Source organism: Carassius carassius, chromosome 34 (assembly GCF_963082965.1).
Source record: "Carassius carassius chromosome 34, fCarCar2.1, whole genome shotgun sequence".
Classification (NCBI taxonomy): Eukaryota; Metazoa; Chordata; class Actinopteri; order Cypriniformes; family Cyprinidae; genus Carassius; species Carassius carassius.
The window spans coordinates 28,520,746-28,545,568 of NC_081788.1; the positions used below are offsets into that span (position 1 = coordinate 28,520,746).

Here is a 24,823-nt window from a genome sequence, read left to right on the forward strand (position 1 = left end):
AAAGGGGTCATTTCTGCAATTTTGTACGGCTACATTAGATAGAGATAGAGAATAATTCCTTTAGATGTCTTGAGTTCAATAAACTTCATCTTATCACAGAAAAAATATTTTCTGTTTTTACATGAGTTTCTGCAGCCTGTAACTGTGACCTCATTCTGCCAATCACAACATTAACCTCAGATACCATTGTTGTATCTCTTCTTTTCCCTGTTACAGGAAGAAAGCCGTAGAGATGGAGCTGGCGAAGTGTAAGATAGACATCATGTCTTTAAACAGTCAGCTGTTGGATGCTATACAGCAGAAACTCAACCTGTCTCAGCAGTTAGAAGCCTGGCAGGTTCGTTTCTCTCTCTCTCTCTCTCTCTCACACACACACACACACATTAGTGCACTTAGAACAGATCAACATGAAAGAAAATGGTACGCCAAAAAGCTGATTTGCATTTAAAGTGCACTCTTTCTACAGCTTTCTTACAGAGTTTCTGGAAGTATCTAGAAATGATAATAAAAATAATGTCAATGCAAACACTAGCCAAACAAGAGAAATTACACACACCATGACCAGGTAATAAAGTAGCAGGGTTATTATTATTATTACCTAAAATAAACATTAAATAAAATTTAAACAAAAAAATACATTTTACGACTTTGTGAAAACGAATAAAAATTATAACACACAAATTTACAGAAAGTTTAAAATGAAACTTTATAACTTTAATAAGGTTAAAATCACAAGTTTGTATAGATATGTATTTGTATACAAACCCTTTCCTGTTAAAATGACTAACAATCCATTTTCCCTGAAATTATGAATTTGCAATAGAATATAATTTTCAATATTACTTGGGGCACCAGCTTCTTTAGAAAGGTTGAATATATTAGAGCTGTAATCGGGCCATAAAAGTTAGGCCCGACAGGACCCGAGCACTACAGGTTTCGGCCCGAGCCCGACAAGTACATTTTGATTGACAACTTTGTAAAAGCCTGAACCCGTTTACAGCCGACATTATTCAAATGTGTGCACACACACAGCTCTTTTGCCTTTTGTCAAGAATGAGTCATTTATACATGTTTTAACATAATTTATTCATAACTAACATAGACTAGACCACTTGGAAGTTGGAATAAATAAATAAAATAATTCCTCTGTAACATTGTAACATCTCAGCACTCTAAATAGTCATAGGCTTATTTAGCCTATAAATAGACCAACGCACCAATAAAAACAAGTCTTTTTTTAACAAATCAAATTAAGATAAATTTTAAATTAAGATGGGTATTTGGCAATTACAAAATTAAGATAAAGGCTCAGCCGGATTTGCTTCGCCACTAGCAGCTGACGTTTAATAAAAGAATAATGGCAACATTAGCGTAAATAGGCTACTCTGTCCACATTATGCATTTAAGACTCAATTAATATTTAGTTATCATTTAAAAAAACTTTACTCATAGAGATTTGGCTAATCCTACATGTTTTTGTGGAGGAAAAAGATTGAATCCACTCAGTGGCAGATCTAGGAAAATATTGATGGGGTGGCGAGAAGAGGGCAGGAATTTTTGAGGGGTGGCAACATATGGCAGACGTATATACAAGTGCTGGTCATATAATTAATATATCATAAATAAATTTACTTATTTCACTAATTCCATTCAAAAAGTGAAACTTGTATATTATATTCATTGCTTACACACAGACTGACATATTTCAAATGTTTATTTCTTTTAATTTTGATGACTATAACTTACAACTAAGGAAAATCCCAAATTCAGGATCTCAGAAAATTTGAATATAACTTAAGACCAATACAAAGAAAGGATTTTTAGAAATCTTGGCCAACTAAAAAGTATGAAAATGAAAAGTATGAGCATGTACAGCACTCAATACTTAGTTGGGGCTCCTTTTGCCTGAATTACTGCTGCTATGCGGCGTGGCATGGATTCTATCAGTCTGTGGCACTGCTCAGGTGTTATGAGAGCCCAGGTTGCTCTGAAAGTGGCCTTCAACTCTTCTGCATTCTTGAGTCTGGCATATCACATCTTCCTCTTCACAATACCTCATAGATTTTCTATGGGGTTAAGGTTAGGCAAGTTTGTTGGCCATTTAAGAACAGGGATACCATGGTCCTTAAACCAGGTACTGGTAGCTTTGACACTGTGTGCAGGTGCCAAGTCCTGTTGGAAAATGAAATCTGCTTCTCCATAAAGTTGGTCAGCAGCAGGAAGCATGAAGTGCTCTAAAACTTCCAGGTATACGGCTGCGTTGACCTTGGACCTCTGAAAACACAGTGGACCAACACCAGCAGATGACAAGGCACCGCAAACCATCACTGACTGTGGACACTTTACACTGGACCTCAAGTAACGTGGATTGTGTGCCTCTCCTCTCTTCCTCCAGACTCTGGGACCCTGAATTCCAAAGGAAATGCTAAATTTACTTTCATCAGAGAACATAACTTTGGACCACTCAGCAGCAGTCCAGTCCTTTTTGAAGCGAGACGCTTCTGACGCTGTCTGTTGTTCAAGAGTGGCTTGACACAAGGAATGCGACAGCTGAAACCCATGTGTTGCATACGTCTGTGTGTAGTGGTTCTTGAAGCACTGACTCCAGCTGCAGTCCACTCGTTGTGAATCTCCCCCACATTTTTGAATGGGTTTTGTTTCACAATCTTCTCCAGGGTGTGGTTATCCCTATTGCTTGTACACTTTTTTCTACCACATCTTTTTCTTCCCTTTGTCTCTCTATTAATGTGCTTGGACACAGAGCTCTGTGAACAGCCAGCCTCTTTTGCAATGACCTTTTGTGTCTTGCCCTCCTTGTGCAAGGTGTCAATGGTCGTCTTTTGGACAACTGTCAAGTCAGCAGTCTTCCCCATGATTGTGTAGCCTACAGAACTTGACTGAGAGACCATTTAAAGGCCTTTGCAGGTGTTTTGAGTTAATTAGCTGATTACAGTGTGGCACCAGGTGTCTTCAACATTGAACCTTTTCACAATATTCTAATTTTCTGAGATACTGAATTTGGGATTTTCCTTAGTTGGAAATAAACATTTGAAATATATCAGTCTGTGTGTAATAAATGAATATAATATACAAGTTTCACTTTTTGAATAGAATTAGTGAAATAAATCAACTTTTTGATGATATTCTAATTATGTGATCAGCACCTGTATACTGAATTTAGTCACAGTTATCACAGTTTGATGATAAATAGTATATGTACTCACTACAAAAGGGTACAGGCTGCCATTTACAAACTTAACTCATGCAATCAATGTCTTGCATTTGAAACAGTTCATATAAGGAATTAAGTGACCATACAATGTGATCTCACTTAATAGAAGATAGAAGTGTGATAGAAGTAAGGGGCATTATCACAGGAAAGTCATTAAGGTTAAGACACTGGTGATGAGTGGCAGATGTGTGAGAGGGGAAGCAAACTGTTTAGCTGACAATAATATTAAATAAACATTATACAAATAGAAATGTACTTTTAGAAATTGTTTTTAAAAAATATGGTGTTATTGTTTTATTGTTTAAGTATATTTAACTGTGCAATTTCTTACATAATTTTTTTTTTTGAGTTGGACCAACTTTTATTTTGGTGGGTTGTAGACATTTGTAGAGGTGGGTTGTAGACAGAGTTTCTGTGTTTTTAAAAAAAACTATTATTATTAACTATTATATTATTATTATTATTATTAGTATTATTAGTATTATAAGCAGCTATTAGGCCTACTTGAAGTATAGCATATTCTACTGTGCAATAGTACTATATTTCTGTTTAAATTTCCTCAAGTTATACCAAAATTTTAGCTGTAAAATGCCACATGCAGTAGCTAATATTAAGAAATATTTTGTGCTTTTACTTTTAAAGATGTTGGTAATGTTGCAGTTAATGCTTACAAACTTTGAAGATTTTGAATACAGAAGTTACATTTGTAATGGTGTATTTTCATTTAGATGTGGTATTATTATTTGTGCAGTAAGATTAATTACTGCATAAATTAATTAAGATTATTAAGTAATAAATTCATTTTAAGACAGCATGGAATAGATTGTATAATATGCTGTTATAACAGCATATTATATAATCTATTCCATGCTATCTTGGAATAAAACCTTTTTTTTTTTTTTTTATCCATTTCATAATTTGTTTATTCAGGTTGAGCTTAGACCAAGAGCAGAGAAAGACACTCACTCCAGCTCAACTTTAAATTACTTTTAAGCGCCCCAAGTCAGATAGTCACATCTAGAGTGTTTTTTTTTTTTTGTCAATCCACTCTCAGAAGAAGACTAAACACCTGACAGTACAGAGAGTGTTTAAGTTGAGTGTTTAAATCAACAGTACACAAAGATGGCGCAGACAGACTGTTGTCAAGTTTCCATGCGCCGATTGCTTTGAGCCGGGTTTAGTCAAAGTCCAGGGTCGTTTTTTAGTCCCAGTCCATCCTGGAGTACCGGCCGTTCTGTGATTCTCCAGATCACACAGGTGGCCAGTCCGCCCCTGTTCATGGATGTTTCGACGTGGAAAGCAGTTTGGAATGGAAATATTGATATTTTATTTGTTAACAACATACTTGTCGTACCTTAAAATCAGTAAATGTTATGAAATTAGAGAACTAAGCCAATAGTAGCGCTGGCGGTGTCTTTGATTTGGATGGGAACTTCAGATTGTGAATCATTTGAGTCAGTTTGGGAGTTAAAAGCGGGTTTGCAAATCATTTGGGAGTTCGGAGTATGGAGCGTGAATCATTTGAACCAGTTTGATAGTTCGCAGCGGGATCGCAAATCATTTGAGTCATTTTGGGAGTTCGGAGCAGGTTCGCGGATCATTTGAGTAAGTTCGGGAGTTCGTAGGGGGTTCGCGAATCATTTGAGTCAGTTCGGGAGTTCGGAGTGGGTTCGCGAATCATTTGAGTCAGTTCTTGAGTTCAGAGAGGGTTCGCGAATCATTTGAGTCAGTTTGGGGACCGCGAATCATTTGAATCAGTTAGGGAGCTCGGAGTATGGAGCGTGAATCATTTGAACCAGTTTGGGAGTTCGGAGCAGGATCGCGAATCATTTGAGTCAGTTCGGGAGTTCGTAGCGGGTTCGTGAGTCATTTGAGTCAGTTCGGGGTTTCTTAGCGGGTTCGCGTATCATTTGAGTCAGTTCGGGAGTTCGACACGGGATCACGAATCATTTGAGTCAGTTCGGGAGTTCGGAGCGGGTTCTGAATTATTTAAGTCAGTTTGGGGATCTTAAATCATTTGAATCAGTTCGGGAGGTCGGGGCGGAGCGGGATTGCGAATCATTTGAGTCATTTTGGGAGCTCGGAGTATGGAGCGTGAATTATTTGAACCAGTTTGGCAGTTCGGAGCGGGATCGTGAATCATTTGAGTCATTTTGGGAGCTCGTAGCGGGTTCGCGAATCATTTGAGTCAGTTTGGGGATTTCGCAAATCATTTGAATCAGTTCGGGAGTTCGTAGCGGGTTCACGAATCATTTGAGTCAGTTCGGGATTCGCGAATCATTTGAGTCAGTTCGGGAGTTCGTAGCGGGTTCGCGACTCATTTGAGTCAGTTCGAGAGTTCGTAGCGGGTTCGCGAATCATTTGAGTCACTTCAGGAGTTCAAAGAGAGTTCGCGAATCATTTGAGTCAGTTTGGGGATCGCGAATCATTTGAATCAGTTCGGGAGTTCGTAGCGGGTTAGCGAATCATTTGAGTCAGTTCGGGAGTTCAAAGCGGTTCGCGAATCATTTGAGTCAGTTTGGGAGTTCGGAGAGTGAATCATTTGAGTCAGTTCGGGAGTTCGGAGCTGGTTCGTGAATCATTTGAGTCAGTTTGGGGTTCGCGAACCATAGCTGTATATGGATAGGCATTTTTAACAAATTTAGTAGCTAGTTCTAATTCCGTTTTCCACGCGTGTTTAGGTGTGATATGTGAACTCGTATTTTTTGTTTTAATGATGTGCCTTTTAACAGTATCATGATGAAGTCATACCAGTGCGCATGTGCATTTTGAGTGCGTTCTTTCACTGCATTATTCGGTTTTCTACCACATCTTTTTCTTCCCTTTGCCTCTCTATTAATGTGCTTGGACACAGAGCTCTGTGAACAGCCAGCCTCTTTTGCAATGACCTTTTGTGTCTTGCCCTCCTTGTGCAAGGTGTCAATGGTCGTCTTTTGGACAACTGTCAAGTCAGCAGTCGGGAGTTCGTAGTTCGTAGTTCGTAGATATTCAGCTCTAGAATATATGTTATTTAAGGGTAAGAGTCAAACGTAATCAATACCTAGTGGATATCATGATCAGAAGGTTGAGAAAATCAGGATTGCATGCTTGATTATTTCTTCTCAAACAACCGGCTCTGAGATCAGTCACATAATCACATTAATAAATTGTATTAGAAAACAAAAATGTATATTAGAAACAAATGCAACGGTAAAAGATGTTAATTATAGGGGAATACATAAACTATTCATCCCATGAAGCATTGCGGAAGATTTAATTGAGAAGATGTAATTTTGTGCTAACATAAGATGGTAAACCTGGTTCTGTGTGAGACATTCATTAACACTGACCTCAGTAGCAGTAAATGAGCTCTTTATGATGCTGAGCTGTAATGAGTCAAAGCGGTCAGCCTCTTTCTCTCTGTCTGCTTTTATCTCCAATATGAAGTCAACACTGACCTTATTTACTTATCTTACAGCACACAATTCATAAATGCACACTATTTTAGCACAATGAATATTTTATTTTCAAAAATCTAAATGTGCACTAAAATGACATCACCTAGACTGTACTCTTCATGTTCATTTGATTTCAATAATCAAATATCATATTTAATAATCAAATATATATATGTTATTGTTTTAGGCTACTATTGTACATGATGTTGACTGGTTGTACAGTATTTATATTTATAGCAATATCAGTCTCACAGGCAATAAATATAAACTTTTAATAAGTTGAACTTAGAAAAAAGACCCATGACGCATACACAAGAACGTTTCCGGTTTAATTAAAATTTTTAGAGCACAAAATAATGACTATCATACATTCTTACCTCGAAGACATTGAAGACACCCACTAAAATGTCATTCAGTGTAACAATAGTTCATATAAACTAATAAAATACTAATTAATTGTGATTTGAAATCTTACCACAATCATTATATTTTACCACTAGGTTTTACCCATGTCTCATCAAGAAATGTTTAATAATTTAAAACATAATAACATTAAGTATTAATCTTTATTATAATTATTTTAACATAAATAAATCTGCTACTCTGAATGACGATGGAACATTATTTCACACATATTTTGATCTTTTTGTTGTTGTTATTTGCAGTTTTTTGCAAAAGTTATAAGCATTAAAGCAGACACTTTACTCACATTTAATACGCTTTCTATGAACATAAAATCATTTTTGTAAATTAAATTTTATGCAATCATGAAAACGGGACGTCTCATCTTTGACCAGCATGCAACTCAACACAGGAATCTTTAAAATTGAGGCTCCATCTCTTAAAAAAGTCCTTCAAAGTTTGTCCTGATAAAAATCTGATAACAAAACTTGACTTATGTATATGACAACAAATATTAGAACTGCAGTAGTAAAATATTATCAATGATAAACCAACGCCAGTTAACGTTCATTTTATAATGATCACCGCAATAATCATATAATGACTGATAGATTTGAAAAATGATTCTTGACGGATAGAATAGTTTCACAGAGAAATGCAGCTCATTACTGGTGAGTCATGTTGACTTGAACTCTACTTCTGACAGCGCTTCTGTCGCTCTTTCTCACCTGTTTATCCCGTGAATGTGTGTGTGTTTAACTCTTAGCTTCCCTTCTCTCTCCTGCCTGCAGTTTGCCTCCTCAGGGCTGTTCACTGTGTGGCTCTTGTGGTTTCTGATCTAGTGGCCTTTCTCAGCTTCCATACAGTCCCTTCTCCCCTATGATATCTCCCTCCTGCCTTAGAGAGGTGAGCTCGGGTTCACCGTCGTACACGAGGTCACGAGGTCACCGTTCATCTCATCGTGCTGTGGTTCTTCATCCGCTCTTCAGGGCATTTTCACACTAGAACAAACATTAGAACCGTTCTGGGGTCTTCTCATGAATGCTTGTTGTTTAAGTATTATTTATATAGTTTTTTTTATGTGCTTCTGACACTTTTATTAGCTTTTAAAAAATATTTCTATTTATTTTTATTCAATTTATTTTTAGTGTATTCTAAATAATGAGAAAAGACAAAGGATTTTTATATATACTTTAGTAATTTTATATATACTTTTTTACTATTTATTGATATTTTTGAATTTGCTTTTATTTTTATAATTTCAGTTTAAGTTAAGGTTTCAGTAAATCCAGTATTTTCTTTCTTAGTTCTTATTTTTATTCTAGTTTTAGTTATGTTTTTTGGGTCTTCTCTTGAATGTGAAAATATGCTGAAACTGGTGTTTTAAAAAGGAAACTCATTTTTTATCTATTAATTTTTTATTATTATTATTTAATTTGTTTATTTAATTTGTTTTAATTAACATTTATTTATTTATTTTTAGTTTAGTTTAGGGTTTGTTACATGCTTTTGTCAAGTTTTTATTTTTTTCTTATTTAGCTTTCATTTATTTATTTTTTTGTGTAATATTTATATTTTATTTCATTTCAGATTTATTTCAATGACCAAAAAATTATTTTTAATACTTTCGTTTTTGTTAAAACTGGAAGGTTACCAAGTTCAGACCAAACAATGTAAAACAGCCTTCATATCTAACCATTCTCACTCACCTCCGTCTGTCTGTCGATGGCTCTTTTCTATCTTCAGATGAAGCTCTGATGTCTGTTTCTCTCTCTCAGGATGATATGCACAGAGTTATCGATCAACAGCTGATGGATAAACACCAGGAGGAGTGGAAGGATCCTCCATACTCCTTCAACGGGTCACGAGGAGGAGCTCCATCCAGACGAGTGCATCGCCTCTCGGACGGAGAAAAGCACCTCTTTTCATTCTTCAAGAAGAACTGAGATTATCTGAAGACATGGAGGAAGACAGTGTGAGAACAGACGTGAGAGAAGGCAGAACGAAAGTCGAAATCACCACATCAGTGCTTCTCAACTGGTTTTGCTCATCAAAAACAGCATTATTTATTATGCAAAAGTAAAAAAAAAAAAGTCTTTAAAATCAAACTCTGAAATGCATTAATTGATTACATTGATGCACTCACAAAAATATTTAGGTCTAGATATTTAGATACAGTATACTGTATATGTATTTGAATTGAATTTACAATTTTCACCCATTTAGATTACATAGGATTAAAAAATAAATAAATAAAAAAAACCTTAATGTGATGCAGATTTGTCAATCAAACATAAATGAAGCTGATCAGGTTTCAGTAATATTATTAATGAGCTGAATGTATTTTAAATACACAATAACCAGGTTTATATATGCATCATTAATAAATATAATTTGCTTAAATTTTTTTTAAATTATTTATTCCATAGCTAGCCATGTTTAACTATTTTAATTAATTTTAACTGAATTGTTTTCACAATTAACAGATTTGTGCCGATTCTAAAAAAAAATTATAAACATTTTATAAATTATTATTTAAATAAAATCAAATAGATTCAAATAAATGACATGACTCTGTTTCCTTTATGTAAGAATGACAAATATGCCTTAAATCAACTTCATTAGTTTGTCTTTGTTAAAACTTTAAATGGAGTAAATACGTTTACATTTCTAAACCTGAATACTGTGTTTTTAAAACACTTTCAGTTTATTAATACTATTACAGTGCAGTCTTAACTATTTCTTATCTGTTTCATTTGTGTTTGACTGACAAAAATACATTGCATTTATTACATTAAGGTTATTTCTTTATGTTAAAACTGTGTAATCCAAACAATTTGGAATTTAATGCAATTAATGCAAATACATAAATTGTATATCTTAGGCATAAATATTTTGGTAACACTAAGTCTTTATATATAATGCATTATTAAAGTAGTTTGAATGCATTAATTATGCCTTGTAATGCACCTTATAATGCATTGCAGGATCTCATGAATAACTGTAACCGCAGTTATAATACATGATCATTCTTATCTATTCACTGTTACACCTTCAGAAAATTAGAAACACGACAAACCTTTAAATATCACAATGCATTTTAATTTTGAAAAGATATAATGAATTACAACAAACATTATGAATACCTTTATAATGCATTATACATAAGGTTACAAGTAAAGTTTTACCTTTTTTTATTTAAATAATGCATCTATGGTTTTATGCTCCCAGCACCCAGTAATTGATTGTAAAACCACTTGTTTTTGGGTCACGAGCCACTGGTTGAGAACCACGGCACTGACTAACCGAGTTATGTGATGGCTTTGAGCCATTTTGCACTTTATCTGTATACACAATCCTCCCTCAGAAAGCTTGAGACACAGTCGTCATCCGATGGGGTCAAGCCCTGTGTCAGGGTCTGTTTAGCAGGGTTTCCAAAATACTCCAGTCCTATCAGAAGTCTGTTTCCCCTGCGAGTGCCTCAAAAAGCTTCTCCTCACCTCACTGCCAGAGATTAATGGAGGCACATCTGCTCATTCGCTTGAGACTCAACTCAGGATGAACTGGACTTCAGAAGGTTCAGGACAAAGCTTTCAGCATCACCATGTAGTTTCAGGCCCAGGCGGAATCTGTGGACGTGCTGATTTATGAAAGTAATATGAGAGTACTGCAGTATTATTGAAAATATGAAGGGTGTAGCATGAATTGAAAGTCATAAATCGGCCTAAATTTGTCATTTTCAGACACAGATCGGGTGGAGGCCTGATTATAGATGATGCAATGTTGCAACATTAAAATAGCTATAAAAAAAAAACACGGCTACAGACGTTCTGCTCTTTGGTTCATTCACAGAGGCATTTTAGATTAAAAAAAAAACAACTTATGTATGTAATTAACTTTCTAACAACCACATGAGTATTCTATAGAATTAACTTTCAGCAGCTGCTTCGAATCAAAAACTTATAAAAGCACGCACCAGATACTAATAATAATGCAACAAGAAATTGATAGCGTAAATGCATTGTGGCTGTTTTGTCGACTGTACCTGCTTGTTTTTTTAGCATATTTCTGGAGAAAATGTCCTCAGGACGGCTTGATGATAAACTTCGTGTGAGGTGTGCGTCAGTCTGAACCAAAGAGCAGAAGTGTTGACTTGGAACTTGTAGACCGCATCTGAAAAACTACACACACATACAAGCAGTATAACTCTTTAGACGATACTCACCATTAGAAAATCTCAGTCCTCAGAGATGCACTGAAACTGCGGCTGTGTTCAGAATGAAATACTAGCATACTGCCTACTGCACAGTAAACACTACTGGCAAATAATGTGACAGATGGAGAATGTAACAACATTTTAAACAGCAGAATGTTACATAGTAGTCCAACAATTCCAAAAATTTAAATGGAACATTTTTAGAATTTTGTGTGTGTGCGTGTTTAAAAATCATAACTTTTGTCAAAAATCTGTCACTACATTGAGAAAAGTCTGTAAAAAAATAGGGCACAGTGTACTGTGTTAATATGCAAGAATTATCCCTATTGATATTTCACCCATATCTTGATTTATACATTTATATTTATACGTTGTACTTCAGGGTTAAAGAGAATGTCCTGGCAGAACATCTCCAGTACCTTTTCCCACTTCTTACAGATTTCTTTCAGTGTAGAAATGTTTAAAATCAAAGATGATATGACTTCTGTTTCATGGAAGGTCAAGTCAAGTGCATTGTGGGATAAAGTATTCAATACAGTAAGTGCTGTATATCTGCACATTATGGCAACTGTAGTAGCTCATCAGAGTATTTTTGCATACAAAATATACTGTAGGCATAATATGACTACATTCTCAGAAAAAAAGGTACAAAATTGTTACTGGGGGATTTAAAGTTAGAGACAAAAGCTAAAAGGTACATCTTAAGGTAAAAGTACATCTTTGTACCTTTATTTACCCCTAAACGGTATATATTAGTACCTTTTAAAAGGATACCCCAAGTGACAGTCCTGTACCTTATTTCTGAGACTATAGTATGCTAGCATGTTATTCTGAACGCAGCCAAGGTCTTTTTTAGTGTGTACTTCCTCCAGCCTATGAGAAAGAAGGGAGCATGTGTGTCCTGATCGTGAGCTGTAATCGGGTGTGTTTTCTGTCATGTTCGGTGTGTGTGTGTGTGTGTTTGGGTTCAGTCACCGAAAGTCGGGCAGATTTTAAGTAAAGCTATGCAGATGTCTTCTTTCTCGCAGAGATGATTTTTGGCTCGGAGAAACCCAAAGAGTGATTTTTTTATACGTACAAAGACACAAATAGGTTTGGAATAAAAAAAAAGGAATCAATATATTTGTAAATGTATAATTTTTGAATGATAAATCAACTTTTTTAGAGCTTATCTGTGTAGTCTGGTTTGTAAGTGTTTCTGGAGGATTGGCTGGAATCACTGTCTGAACAGAACTGAATGTAAACCATCTGAAAACTCTCTGGATCAATGTGAAATAAGACGATGTAGGAGAGGTACTACAGGTCAACATGGAAAAAGTTTCATTTTAACAGTCATATGCAGTTTTTGGTAAGTTACAATAAAAAGTAATTCATTACTAGTTACGAATGACATCCAAGCAGTGTAATTATATCACTGCACCAGTTACTCTCTCTAAAGAGTACTGCATTACTCATGACTAATTACTTTGAAAATCCTATTTCAACCTCAACCAGCTGAACAATGCAAGGATGGACACGAAACTACATAATACATAATACAAAAATGCATAAATTATGCTTGAATTGACCAAAGTATTTAAAAGGAGGTTACATTAAAAACATACATTTTTAACATTAAAAGTTACATTTTGAAGATAAATCCACTATTGTTTTATATAGAATTGATCTATAGTCTTAAATGCAGTTAAATCCAACTGTAATTGCTGGAAAATAAAGACTAAATAAAATTAATTTACAGTAATATAATTACTTAGTAATGCAAAAATAGAAATGTGCACAAATATGCATATTACAATAGACGAGCTTTAAATGGCACATAAAACATCTTTACATTTTTAAAAGGCATAGAAATGTGCATTTGTGCATGTAAATAATCATGTCAGCTTTTAAAGGATAAAATGGCTTAAAAATCCTCTGACATTTAAATATCACTAAAGCAAAATCTCAGTTACATTTCACTCCAAATGACATTAAAAGCCACTTTAGAAAATTGCATTTGAAAGACCCAAACTGATGCTGAGGTGTATGACAAAGGTGATTTAGAAAGGATTGGATGTTTATCATTCTTTTGGATGTTTTCATTGATGCCTGTAGTGCTTCTCCAATCTGACGGCGGATGAATGAAACGCTGTTATATTAGCAGTGATTTAAATCTTCCAGACAGTCGCTCCACGTTTAGAGTATTACTCGTGTCTCTTCTGTTGTTCTGTATGTAAAAACATTTCAATGTCATTTTTTTGGTTTCTTTTCTTGTGTTTCACACACTGTTCTGTAAGCGTCTCATCACATTGACTTTGTACTGTTGTCCTTTTGCCATTTAAACACTGTTTTTGCAAGTCTCTCCAGTCTGTCTTAAATCTGTGCGAGCGGCTGTTGTGTGAATGTGTTTTCCACGCTAATCTCCCATTCCTACAAAAACAGTCTTTATGCATGTGGTGAATGTGCTCGGCTTTCTTCTCAAACAAGTGGTTTGAATAGGATCACTGGACATCAGATAAATTATTTTGAGTAATAGAAATTTTGAGTATTAAGCAATTCTATACGAATCCTGTCATAATTCAAAATGCTATTTGACCGAATAAATGGTGGGGTGACAGATTAATAAAATTGGGAGCGCTCTACAGCTATCAGAGTAAATAATATTGTATAAAGCAAGTATGAATGGTTTCCACCAGCCTCATTAGTGCCAAGTTTCATCTGAAAATGAACACATTAAAAACATACATATATATATTTACTCAAACACTTTATCTTTGCAGTAAATCTTAAAAAAAATGGCTGCTAAAAAACAACTTCCTATCAACATGAACCTCACTACATTTAAAGTAAAAATGATACTTAAGTCATGCCGATGAAATGATCTGTTATTACTTTTAATTAAAACCAGAAAAAGTGTCAAATGGACTTCAAGTGATTATCACACATGACTAATATATCCTCCAAAGACTGCAGACTAAAGTGCATGTATCTGTACATTTGTAAGTAATACTGTGGTAAACATGTAAATAAGGCAGATTTTATACTTTACATACAGTGTTTGAAATTTAAACTCATAGTAAGTTTGATCCAGTGTGTTTTTATAAATATAAAATTCTTATTTTTCCAGCAGATTCAATTAAAATACCAAGTTATTTACAAATGCAGACATACACTTATGTCCATGTTTAAAAAGCTTCCAATGTCTTGACGTTGAACGCACTTTGATGCATCAGAATAAAAAATACAAATGCAAGTTTCTCAATCATCAGTTATTCCAGAAAATAAACCTGAAGAATCATCAGTCCTGCAATAAACATTGGGAAGAAAGAGCAAAGCTTGTAAACAAATGTGCAACATGACGATGCTTAATAAAGACAAGGACAAACATGCTTGTGTCAAATATTCATTCTTAAAATATTTATTAATGATTTCATTCATAAAGGGGAGGTCCACTATACATTTCTTTTCTCCAGTGTATAATATAACCACAGCTGAAAAAGTCTTTCAACCAGCACAGTTTTGCATGGACATGTTATATGTAAAAAGTGCACCTATATGCAACATGACTGGGTTGAAATCGGCTCACAGCACAGCCTGGGCTTGCAGTGTGTTTTGGCCTACTGAATTAATACAAATCATGAAAATATTTCTATTGGTGAATCTCACAAAACACTCAAAAACACATACACTATATATATATATATAAGCATTTATATTATATTATTAAAGCATGTATTGAGGCATTTATATATAATTTTTTATTTGCTGTAATTAAATTCATTGCATTAAAAAAAAAAAAAAAAGATCAATTATTTCATAATGACTTCAATTTATATACTGTATTTAAAAAGACCACATTCATGTATTTACTTATCTGCAAAAACTAAAAAAAAAAATTATATTAACATTTTAATACAAAACAAAAACAAATAATCCAAAAAATTCTAAAGGTGGCAAAAAATTGTCTTCACTTTTATGGGGGAAAATTCTGTGTAATGACTAATGCAGATGCATTTAAAAAACCTTTGTAATTCTTTGGGAAAAAAATGCTAAGATTTTACAATAAAATACAATTTTCTTTTTATGTGAATTGGGACATGGTCATGTTTTTGTGAGATTCACCTCCATAGAGACGCCAAATGGAAGATCACACAGAGTGATCTGCCATAAAGCCTGTTCAGTACAAATTTACGGGATGAACCCAAGATTCTGATTCACCCCTTTGGCTTAAACGCTTTAACATAATATCTCCCTGCCACATATAAAACATATTACATCTCACATTAGCAATACACCCTTTGCAATGGTGCATAAACTGTGATTATGTTTTTAAACCATGCTTGTATCGACGACTTCTGGGTCCAGATGTTTGTGCGTCATTTAACCTCATATTGCATATCAACGCTGCTCTTCCATGAGATGCAGATGAAGAAATCTTGTTCTTAACATCAGCTTTGACTGAATGCACTCACAAACCCGAAGATGCGACTCAAGCGTCCTCCAACCGGCTGATACGGAGGAGGACTATATGGCAACACTGAAGGAAAGGACTGTTCTGAGATTATGACAGCATCATCCACTCTCATCCTCTTCATCTTCATGGGAAAAACAAAGCAGAAAAACACAAGCCCGAAGTGGCAGAAGACATCTGTGAATGTGTAAGTGCTCTGCTGTCCACAACATGAAGACCCGAAGCCTGAACTAATGCGGTGAATCTCATGAGACCATGTTAATCTAAAGGACAAACAGAAATTACATTTTCCATGAAGAAATGAAGCCTAATTTAAGACTTGTTTTTTTGTTTGTTAGTTTTTTGATTAATGCTAATGCTCTTTTGTATGCACATTACTGAAAGGCATCAATGTGTTTTAATTCTCAGTAAATTCTTGTTGCTATAATAGTCTTTTTTTTCTTTTAAGGGACACAAAAACATCTTTAAACAAGACATTTTTGTATCCCTTTCTGTATCCCATTTTTGTACAACAAATACTATCATGATGTAGAATACTTTATAATTTATAAACATCAAATTTCTTGCATTGGCTATGGGAATTTCAGACGAAATGTGCTTGATCCTAAACATAGGCTTCATTTTCTTTATGCAAAATATAATACAAAATTGTATGTGACCTGGAGAAGCTTTTTTTTTGCAAGATTCACCCAATGAAACAGGCTTGAGAAAAAAGAAGAAAAAAAAACATGGATCACTAATTGATATTATCTAAAAAATTAAATAAAAACTCAAAGTTGTTGGCATTCTTTTGAGTCCATGTTGAGTAAATGTCTGTAATTGTATGCTTTCATAAAAAAAAAAGAAAAAAAAGGAATAAAAATTAAAAAAAAAAACTGCAAAAAAGGCCCAAATTGTTCATGCAGAAAACAAACAAACAAACAATGGCATTCCACAAAAAAGACAAAGAGAAGCAAAATAAAGAAGAAAATAAAAATCACTCCTGAGATGGTGGATAATAGAGATATATAATCACTGTAGAGTATACAGAGAGTAAGCATACATAAACCTGCACGGTTTGGCGATCACGTCAGCTTGCTGGTCCTTCAATAAAGAAGGAAGATCTTTTATTAAATATCACGAATTCCAAATAAAAATCCTTGACTCTGATAAAATCTGTACATTTTCTTTTAAAAAGTCACTGTGGTTTGTCTCGGTCCAAAAAGGCCTGCATCTGTACACATTGTGTTTTTTGTGAAATCTTAAGTGAGATGATCACAGTCCATCTGCATGTGCAGATCGCCGTGCAGAGGAACACCTGTTCATCCACTAGCAGCATTTTTTTTTCCGTTTGCTATTTTTGCCGAGTTTAATCACATCGTTTTGCTGCTGTTGCTGCTGTTTGGCCACAGACTCTTTCTTTGCCCGGAGCACCAGCTCTGTGATGCAGTTAAACATCTACACAAAGACCAGAAACACACGTATATGTTATTGCACCCCTCCAAAACTGATTTTAATAGATATTAACACACTTCATACATCATATACAGCTATAAAATCTGATTAGATGAGCCGCGTTTGAAGTCAATTTAAAATAGATGACACACATCAGGTAATTAAAATTTAGTTTTGACTACTTTGAACTAGGGATGTGCACAAGTGATTGATTGTTCAAGAGCTCATTCTGTGAAATATGAAATTAAATATTCTAGAGCAGAGCAAAAGTACATTTTAGAGAGTTTCCCAGACCTGGAAGCTGCACACTAGTGAGTTTTAGGTGTTTCACAGCACAGTTCGAAAGGTCCTAATACAGAGCCCTGAGGAACTCACCTCCTCCACGTTGATGTTCTCTTTTGCGCTTGTCTCAAACAGGCTGATGCCCATCTGCTCAGCAAACTTCTGTGCGTCATTCGTCTCCACAACCTTAGAGTTTGGATCATCATTTTTATTTCCCACTGAAGTGAGAAAAAGATAGACAGGTATAGACAAAAATTTATACAGATGTCACCATTGGATTTACTTAAAGTCTACAAATTTTTGTACTAAAGGGTTAATATCATGGAAATAAAATCACAACCATGGGCTCGTTAAAAAATGACTACCCACAGTCTGAATTACGCCACATTTCATATGCAAAGACATTAGCCAATCAAAATTATTGATTATTTTCAAATAGAACTGGACTTAATACATAAAAAAAAAAAAAAATTACATATAAAAAATATATAATATTTAAATAAAATAAAAATGTAACATGTAGATCATTAAGTGGAGAACTCACCTAATATTCGACAGACGTCATCGCAGTTCTGGTTTATTTCATGCAGCCAACGCTTGACATTAACAAAGGATTCAGCACTGCTGACGTCATACACTACTATGACCCCATGGGTTCCTCTGTAATACCTGAGCATGGAAATATAAGAGTTTTAAAGAGTTAAGCTTTAAATCAACAAGAATTTCTCTCAGTAACCAACAGTGAATAGAGGAACAGATCTCTGAATAGGGTTGTGCTGATAGATTATAGTATCGCGTTTTTGATAATAGTCAGAGAAATCGCCTGCGGCTGATGCCTTTGAAGATATTGACACAAAATTGTTAGTAGACTAGTATTAATTAATTAATATAAGGGCTTATTTGTCCCATCATATTTCTTTTTACATGTTTTTAGTGTTGCACGTTATAACCAATCACACATGATTCTGTTGGGCTTATGCAAATGGACAATCAAAGACGTTCAGATGAGTCGACAGGACGATGAGACTAGAGAGCATTTTTCCCAACACAACCTCTGACTTAAAAGCACAGGCTGTCTTCTGTCTCCAAACACACACACACACACACACACACACACAAAGAGCCCTTTGAGAGGCATGGAGTGACCAAACCACTATTATTACTGCCTGTCACAGTTCTGCCTTAATAAAAGATCAAAACCGCACATAAACATGCATGAACATACTTACACACACTAACGAGACACTAATGAAGCAACACACATTCCCTTGTTAGCTACGTAATGACCATCGGGCTTCAGGTCATTGCACACGTAACTATGTCGCCACATTAACACAGGTCCAAAGGTCTTTGCATTTCTAAGGGTTTTTGCAGGGTGTATGTAGTAAATGTAGGACTTTTAAAGAACAAGTGGAAAAAATGTAAAGAATAAATTGAATGTAACACATTCAGTATGGTTCCTAAATGTAAATGACTTGTATTATAAACACTTCAAGAAAAAAAAAACCTTCCAAATGATCTATTAGTTTTTAATGTATATATAAAAATGAATTATCTATCCTCCCAACCACTAGAATATGAAAATAGCTTTTACTGCATTTTCCAATTAAACTGCAGACATTTTTATTTTCGCTTTGTTTTCCAGTGCAAATGTCTAGAGATTCTTAAATCAAGACAAATTTACTTGAGAAGCAAAATAACTAATTAAGTCTTGTTTATGAGAAATTTATCAAAGTGATAAAAAAATAAAAATAACCAACTTAATTCAAACGGAAAACATGTTTTTATATTCCATTGTTAGATATTTGTTCTTGTTTGGGAATAAACTCATTTAAATTTTGTTCAATTTCTCAGAAAACAAGACCTAATATCTTCACTTTGCATCATTTAGGTCTCAATCTGTTCAAGGGGAAATAAAGACTTTTAAAAACCTCGTCAAGACTCGCAGTAACCTTAATTTCTTTTTTTTTGGTAAAACTTCAACTGAAACTTAAGCTTGCTAATGATTAATGTATTTTATTAAGCAAATTCTGTATGAACGCTTCCACACAAATTAAGTTTATAATGTAATGGCTGGTGTGTGCTCGAGGAAATGTAAAAAAACATCCAAACATCACAACAAATAACTCCTCACACCACAGGAAGTGTGAACTTAAAGCCCAAGGACAGTTTCAGTCCCAGAGTGCCGATGGTGGATGCTGACCCTCAGTCAAACAGTGGCTATAAAACATTACAGCACTAATTAAAAACATCAAACAGATTCCCTGAAGCGTTCTAAGCCCCTTTGATCATGTCATGTGTTTGACTCACGTAGACGTGATGGTTCTGAATCGCTCTTGTCCGGCTGTGTCCCATATCTGCAGCTTCACCTTCTCTCCATTAATCTCCACCGTCCGGATCTTGAAGTCCACTCCTATAGTGGTGATGTAACTACCTACAACACAAAACAAACACCAAAGAGCATTCAATGTGCGATCATAATAGACTAGGTTGGGCTTATTCAAGCCCTTTATTTTTATAATATGTGCTACAAACATTGTCCTGAAAATTATTTTAGGAACCCCACACTTTTGTCCTACATTTAGCTTATGCATCAATGTTCAATTATCAATGTTGAAAACAGTTAATATGTTTGTGGAAACTGTATTCATCTGTGAATCGTGAAAATAAAATGTATTAGAAAGAACAATATTTAAAAATACAAATCTTTTGTAACATTAAATGTCACTTTTGTTCAATTTAATACATCCTGGCTGAAAAGTACACATTTTTTATTTTGAATAGTAGTGTATCACTCATAAAATTGGTATATTTCTATAAAATAATAAATATTAGGCATGTAACAATTCACTCAACTCATGAAGTGATACGATTCATGATACTGATCTCACGATAGGATTTGAACCAAATTATAAATCAAAAGATGTCATTTTATTACTGCTTGGACAAAATGCTGAAGAATTCTTTGTGAAATTGAAATTTTAAATTTGTAAACAACCAAAAAACAGCAGACGGACTGAATGAAAACACAAATTCGTTCTCTGACAGCAGGTGGCGCTTATGGAACAGCAGTGATACAGGATTCCCTTGGTTACTGCAAACAAAGCAGCACTGCACTGCTTTAATATGCATTATACAAAATAATGATCTAATATCATCTAAACTTTTCTAAAGACAGTCAGTTCCCCTCAGAGATACATTCATGTCTAACTGCAATTGTATCGCGATTCGTTTAACATCAACCGATTTGAAAAGTCACATATTTGTTTCAATTTCATCAGGCTCGCGGTGCATTGTTACATCGCTAATAAATATCTATTTTTCTCTAAAATAAGAGAGCATTTATTCATTTCTATCAATTGTTTTCTACATTGCAGAAAATAAAATCTGCACAAGGACTTGGAACTAAAATAGTGAACAACTAAAAATCCTCCCAACACTCTTGGCTTCAGAAAACCTCAGGACTGTGACTGTACACATCAAACATGATAATAAATCAGACAGATGACGCTGGACATGTTCATGCATCTTACCTGAAAAAGTGTTGTCTGCAAAACGCAGGAGAAGACTGCTCTTTCCAACACCTGGAACCACAAACAGCAAATAAAAAAAACAAAGAATGAGGAAAAACCAGGCAACATATGAAGCAGCATATTTCAGCTGAACGTGATAAATGTAGGCTCCAGCAAACCCAGATGAAACCTCTGGACTAACGCCTGCTCACCATTAACGTTCACCATGTGGTTTCTCACACAGCTTTCAGATTTACTGCTGAGAGACAGAACCTAAAATCCTTTTAAACAAGAAACCTTTCCTTCTATGATGTCAGATACTGCAGATTATCCCAAGTTTAGACATGAAGAGGCTGTCTGCCAATGACCGTGTCACTTTCTTCAGCTCTCAGGTAATTCAAAACAACAACTCAGCCAATCAGATTGGAGCAGGCGGTATCTGTGAGATATTTCTGTGGAATATGAATCTGTCAGTTCATGAATGTCTGTTGGTGTACCGTCTGAGACTACGACCGCTGACTCTCAGAAAGGAAGATAAACCAAACAAACATCCTCTCCTGACAAATGACACCACAAACACACAAGGACTATACAAACGCATCAAATCACTTGATTGTAGAATATAACATGGATCATATCATTACTTCTATTACAGGACTTACTAATAGTGGACAACCCTCATTTTAAATCTGAAGACTCTCGAAAAGATCACATAACTGAACAAATCCAGCTGCCAGAAAACAGATCGAATGCTCGGCTTATAACTGAAATCTAGATTACATCTCAGACACCCTGCATGCGGGACAAATAATCCAAAGATTTTCTTTCATCACAGACCCCAGATCTGTACAATAATATCATTAGGTCACTTCATTAATTAACCAGAGCACAAATAAAAGCCCTCAGAGCACAGAAAACTGAGGCTTGTGTGCATCCATGTCCTGTATGGACTAATTCTAAAGATATATTTAAATGAACTGTTAAAGAACATAAAAATACAATAATATTATTTTAGTATTCTTTGATTCCAACTACAAACCAGAAAATCAGAATTCAAGCCAATGTGACAATAATAATCTACATTTCATTCAAAGCGTTTGATGGAGCTCATTTGAGTCAAGGTGCAAAAACTCAAAACCACAAGGACCGCGCGCTGTGATGTGTCGCATGGCTGTTAACCAGCCCATGAAAACAGGACACAATCTCACCTTTGCTTTTGTGCAAACGCTAGACCGAAACACACGAGACTCAACTTTAACCATCTGACAATAAAACAGCACAAACAAAGTGTTTTCTGCGTCAACACAAAAGCACTTGAAATATCCGGATTTCAGTTTCTGATCAGTTCATTTACAGGTACAGAATTCATCAGATCTTTGCACAAAACTGCCTTAAAGTGTCTGAATGTCACTTATCTGTGCATCTTACCTAAACTCACTGGTAAAATCTTATGTTCCCTCCAGAAGTTTGCGCTCTGCAAGTGAACGACGCCTTGTGGTACCATCCCAAAGAAGTTCAAAATCACTCTCACGGACCTTTTCCTGGACTGTGCCCAGCTGGTGGAATGACCTCCCAATCTCAATTCGTACAGCTGAGTCTTTACTCACTTTCAAGAAACATCTAAAGACTCATCTTTTTTGCTTGCACTTAACCAACACTAGCACTTTTCATTTATATATAAAATAAAAAAAAAACACCTGGCTATGAATTCTATACTAGACTAATTGAGACTTGTCATGGCACTTGTATACTGTTGTTGTTCTCTTGTTGACCTGACTGCTTCTATTGTTCTCATTTGTAAGTCGCTTTGGATAAAAGCGTCTGCTAAATGATTGAATGTAAATGTAAATCTCAAATACTGCAAGATCATTTCTTTTCTCCAGCTTCAGTTTTGATTATTTTTTTTATAGAGATGCATTAATCAGCTCTTCTCAGGTGTCCAGAATCACATGCACTATCAGCATATTCCATTAAGTTTCTCAATGTCATCTTCATTTTCAACAAAGATCATTTTAAACCAAGTATATCAAATGCTTTGACTGGAAAGCGTTTATATGTTCAACAAATAACACTTGCCTTTACATTTGGTTTCATAATGCAATGACATTCAGACATATGAAGTGTTCAAATACTTTCTGATGTCACTTAAAAGAATGCATGTCTGCTCTAGTAGTGAATAAATGATTGATAAGCAGCAGATAAGACTGGATCTCCGGCCTGTGTGCGGTGATCAGCCCGATCAGAAACACGCTCGTGTGAGCGTTAAATCAGACCTCTCGGAGCTCACAGTTTTAATACGAGACACTCAGAGCCCCGCAGAGCCTCGCCCCGGCCCGCTTCCCGTCACGCATCCGCGGCGTCTCTTACCGCTGTCACCGATGATCAGCAGCTTGAAGAGGTGATCGTAGTCGCGGGCCATACCGGCGCTGGGAGGCTCAAACCCCGCGGCTCTGCTGCAGCTTCACGCCTCTCTCCAGCCGAACGCTTGGCTGGAACCCGTCTGACGTCCCGCCCGGATGAGAGCGGACAATTTCACGCCGGTAGATGCCGAAAGCAGCGGGTTTGTCGTCGGGGTTTGTCAGCAGTCAGTCGCTCATTACCGGAAACGGCGCTTCCTCCTGCTGCACCAGCGCGGCTGAGAACCAATCAGAGCGCGCCGACGCCATATGACGTAACAGCCGTCAACAAGTCCGCATCGCGATACAAAGTATCTGATGTATACGGGTCAAAGGCGGCACGTCAATTAATTTTTCTAATCATAAAATAAGTCAATGAAAAATAGGACATCAAAAACGTTTAAATTTAAAGTTAAATTAGTCAGTTTTCTCTTGAAAAATGTGTTTACCATTTTATGCAGCAGCAACAACAACAGATAATAATTACTAATAACTACTTAATATATAATACTTCACATCTTCAGTGAGTGTACACTGACTATAATATAACAGCACACAACCTAATCATTATTTCAAACATTTTTCTTTTTTACAGTAACTTATATAGCAGTTTCTCAATGCGTTTTATATAAAAATGACCACATACAGAACTTAAATTAAGAATCATCAAGAAAGTTTTTAAATGAGATATCAAAGTACATTGATTCTGTGCATCTCTGATGTAAGAAGGGATGCATTCCATTTGGTTCCGGTTTAATTTATGAATATTAAGATTCTTTATTTGCCATTTACACTTCTATAACGTCAGTGCAACAAAATGTAAATACCTTTTTTAACCACAGAATATTCTTTGAATCAACAAACTTGACAAATTTGCCATATACACCACTTTAAAGGCAAAAACAATACATTTTGTAAAAATAAAATATATTACAATTCATGATGGAAACGTGTTGAATGCTTTACAAATGGATGTTGCACTTACAAAAACAATTTTTTTGTGATGATAGTCTAATAGAGTATTATTATTATTTTAAATACAGTGTTAATACCATGATATTTGAACATCGTAATTATTATTGCCATGTACCATTGTTAGTATTACCATCTGATACTGCTCCATGGTACCACCATAGTGCTTTTTAAAGCAAAGTCTGATTTTTCTTCCTGAGTGCCAACAAAGAAATGCATTCATGACATCTCAGCAGTTTCTCAGTGAGAGCCAGCAAACTCTGGGCAACTTTCCAAAGCTGTCTGAACTTTGAGAATCTGCCAGAAAACTGCAGATTTGATTCCCTCGGGATCAGCTAAAGATGAATTCTGTTGCCTATGGACTCAGTGATGACACACAAGACGGGTTTACGATGTACTGAACCTGCAGATGTGCCTGATCACTGCTGAAACCCTCAAACCTTTCAAATCAAGACTTCAGATCCGTGGCTTTATGATGAGGATGAAAACT

General features: G+C 35.3%; 2 protein-coding genes across 2 annotated transcripts in view; one reads left to right on the forward strand and one right to left on the reverse strand.

The window, feature by feature from the left end:
• LOC132114963 (BICD family-like cargo adapter 1) overlaps window positions 1–9,636 on the forward strand; it is a 43,350-nt gene extending 33,714 nt beyond the window's left edge. The window contains exons 10-11 of the mRNA XM_059523373.1: window positions 217–337; window positions 8,850–9,636. Coding sequence (XP_059379356.1) covers window positions 217–337; window positions 8,850–9,017 — 289 coding nt within the window. The 3' untranslated portion in view covers window positions 9,018–9,636. The remainder of the gene's footprint in view (window positions 1–216; window positions 338–8,849) is intronic.
• A 7,170-nt stretch (window positions 9,637–16,806) lies between these two features.
• LOC132114965 (ras-related protein Rab-35-like) lies at window positions 16,807–23,616 on the reverse strand. The gene is made up of 6 exons (XM_059523374.1): window positions 23,333–23,616; window positions 20,987–21,037; window positions 19,764–19,887; window positions 17,998–18,122; window positions 17,547–17,671; window positions 16,807–17,174 (listed from the first exon to the last, which is right to left on the reverse strand). Exons 1-6 carry the CDS (start codon window positions 23,382–23,384, stop codon window positions 17,046–17,048), a joined length of 606 nt encoding a protein of 201 aa, XP_059379357.1. The 5' UTR covers window positions 23,385–23,616; the 3' UTR covers window positions 16,807–17,045.
• Window positions 23,617–24,823: the final 1,207 nt, after the last annotated feature.

Excerpts from the sequence above, each read along its gene's own strand:
- LOC132114965 (XM_059523374.1), bottom strand. The coding sequence starts at position 23,384 with ATGGCCCGCGACTACGATCACCTCTTCAAGCTGCTGATCATCGGTGAC. Across the intron at positions 21,038-23,332 it reads GCTGATCATCGGTGACAGCG|GTGTTGGAAAGAGCAGTCTT; the intron begins GTAAGAGACGCC and ends TTGTGGTTCCAG. Across the intron at positions 17,672-17,997 it reads TGACGTCTGTCGAATATTAG|TGGGAAATAAAAATGATGAT; the intron begins GTGAGTTCTCCA and ends TTCTCACTTCAG.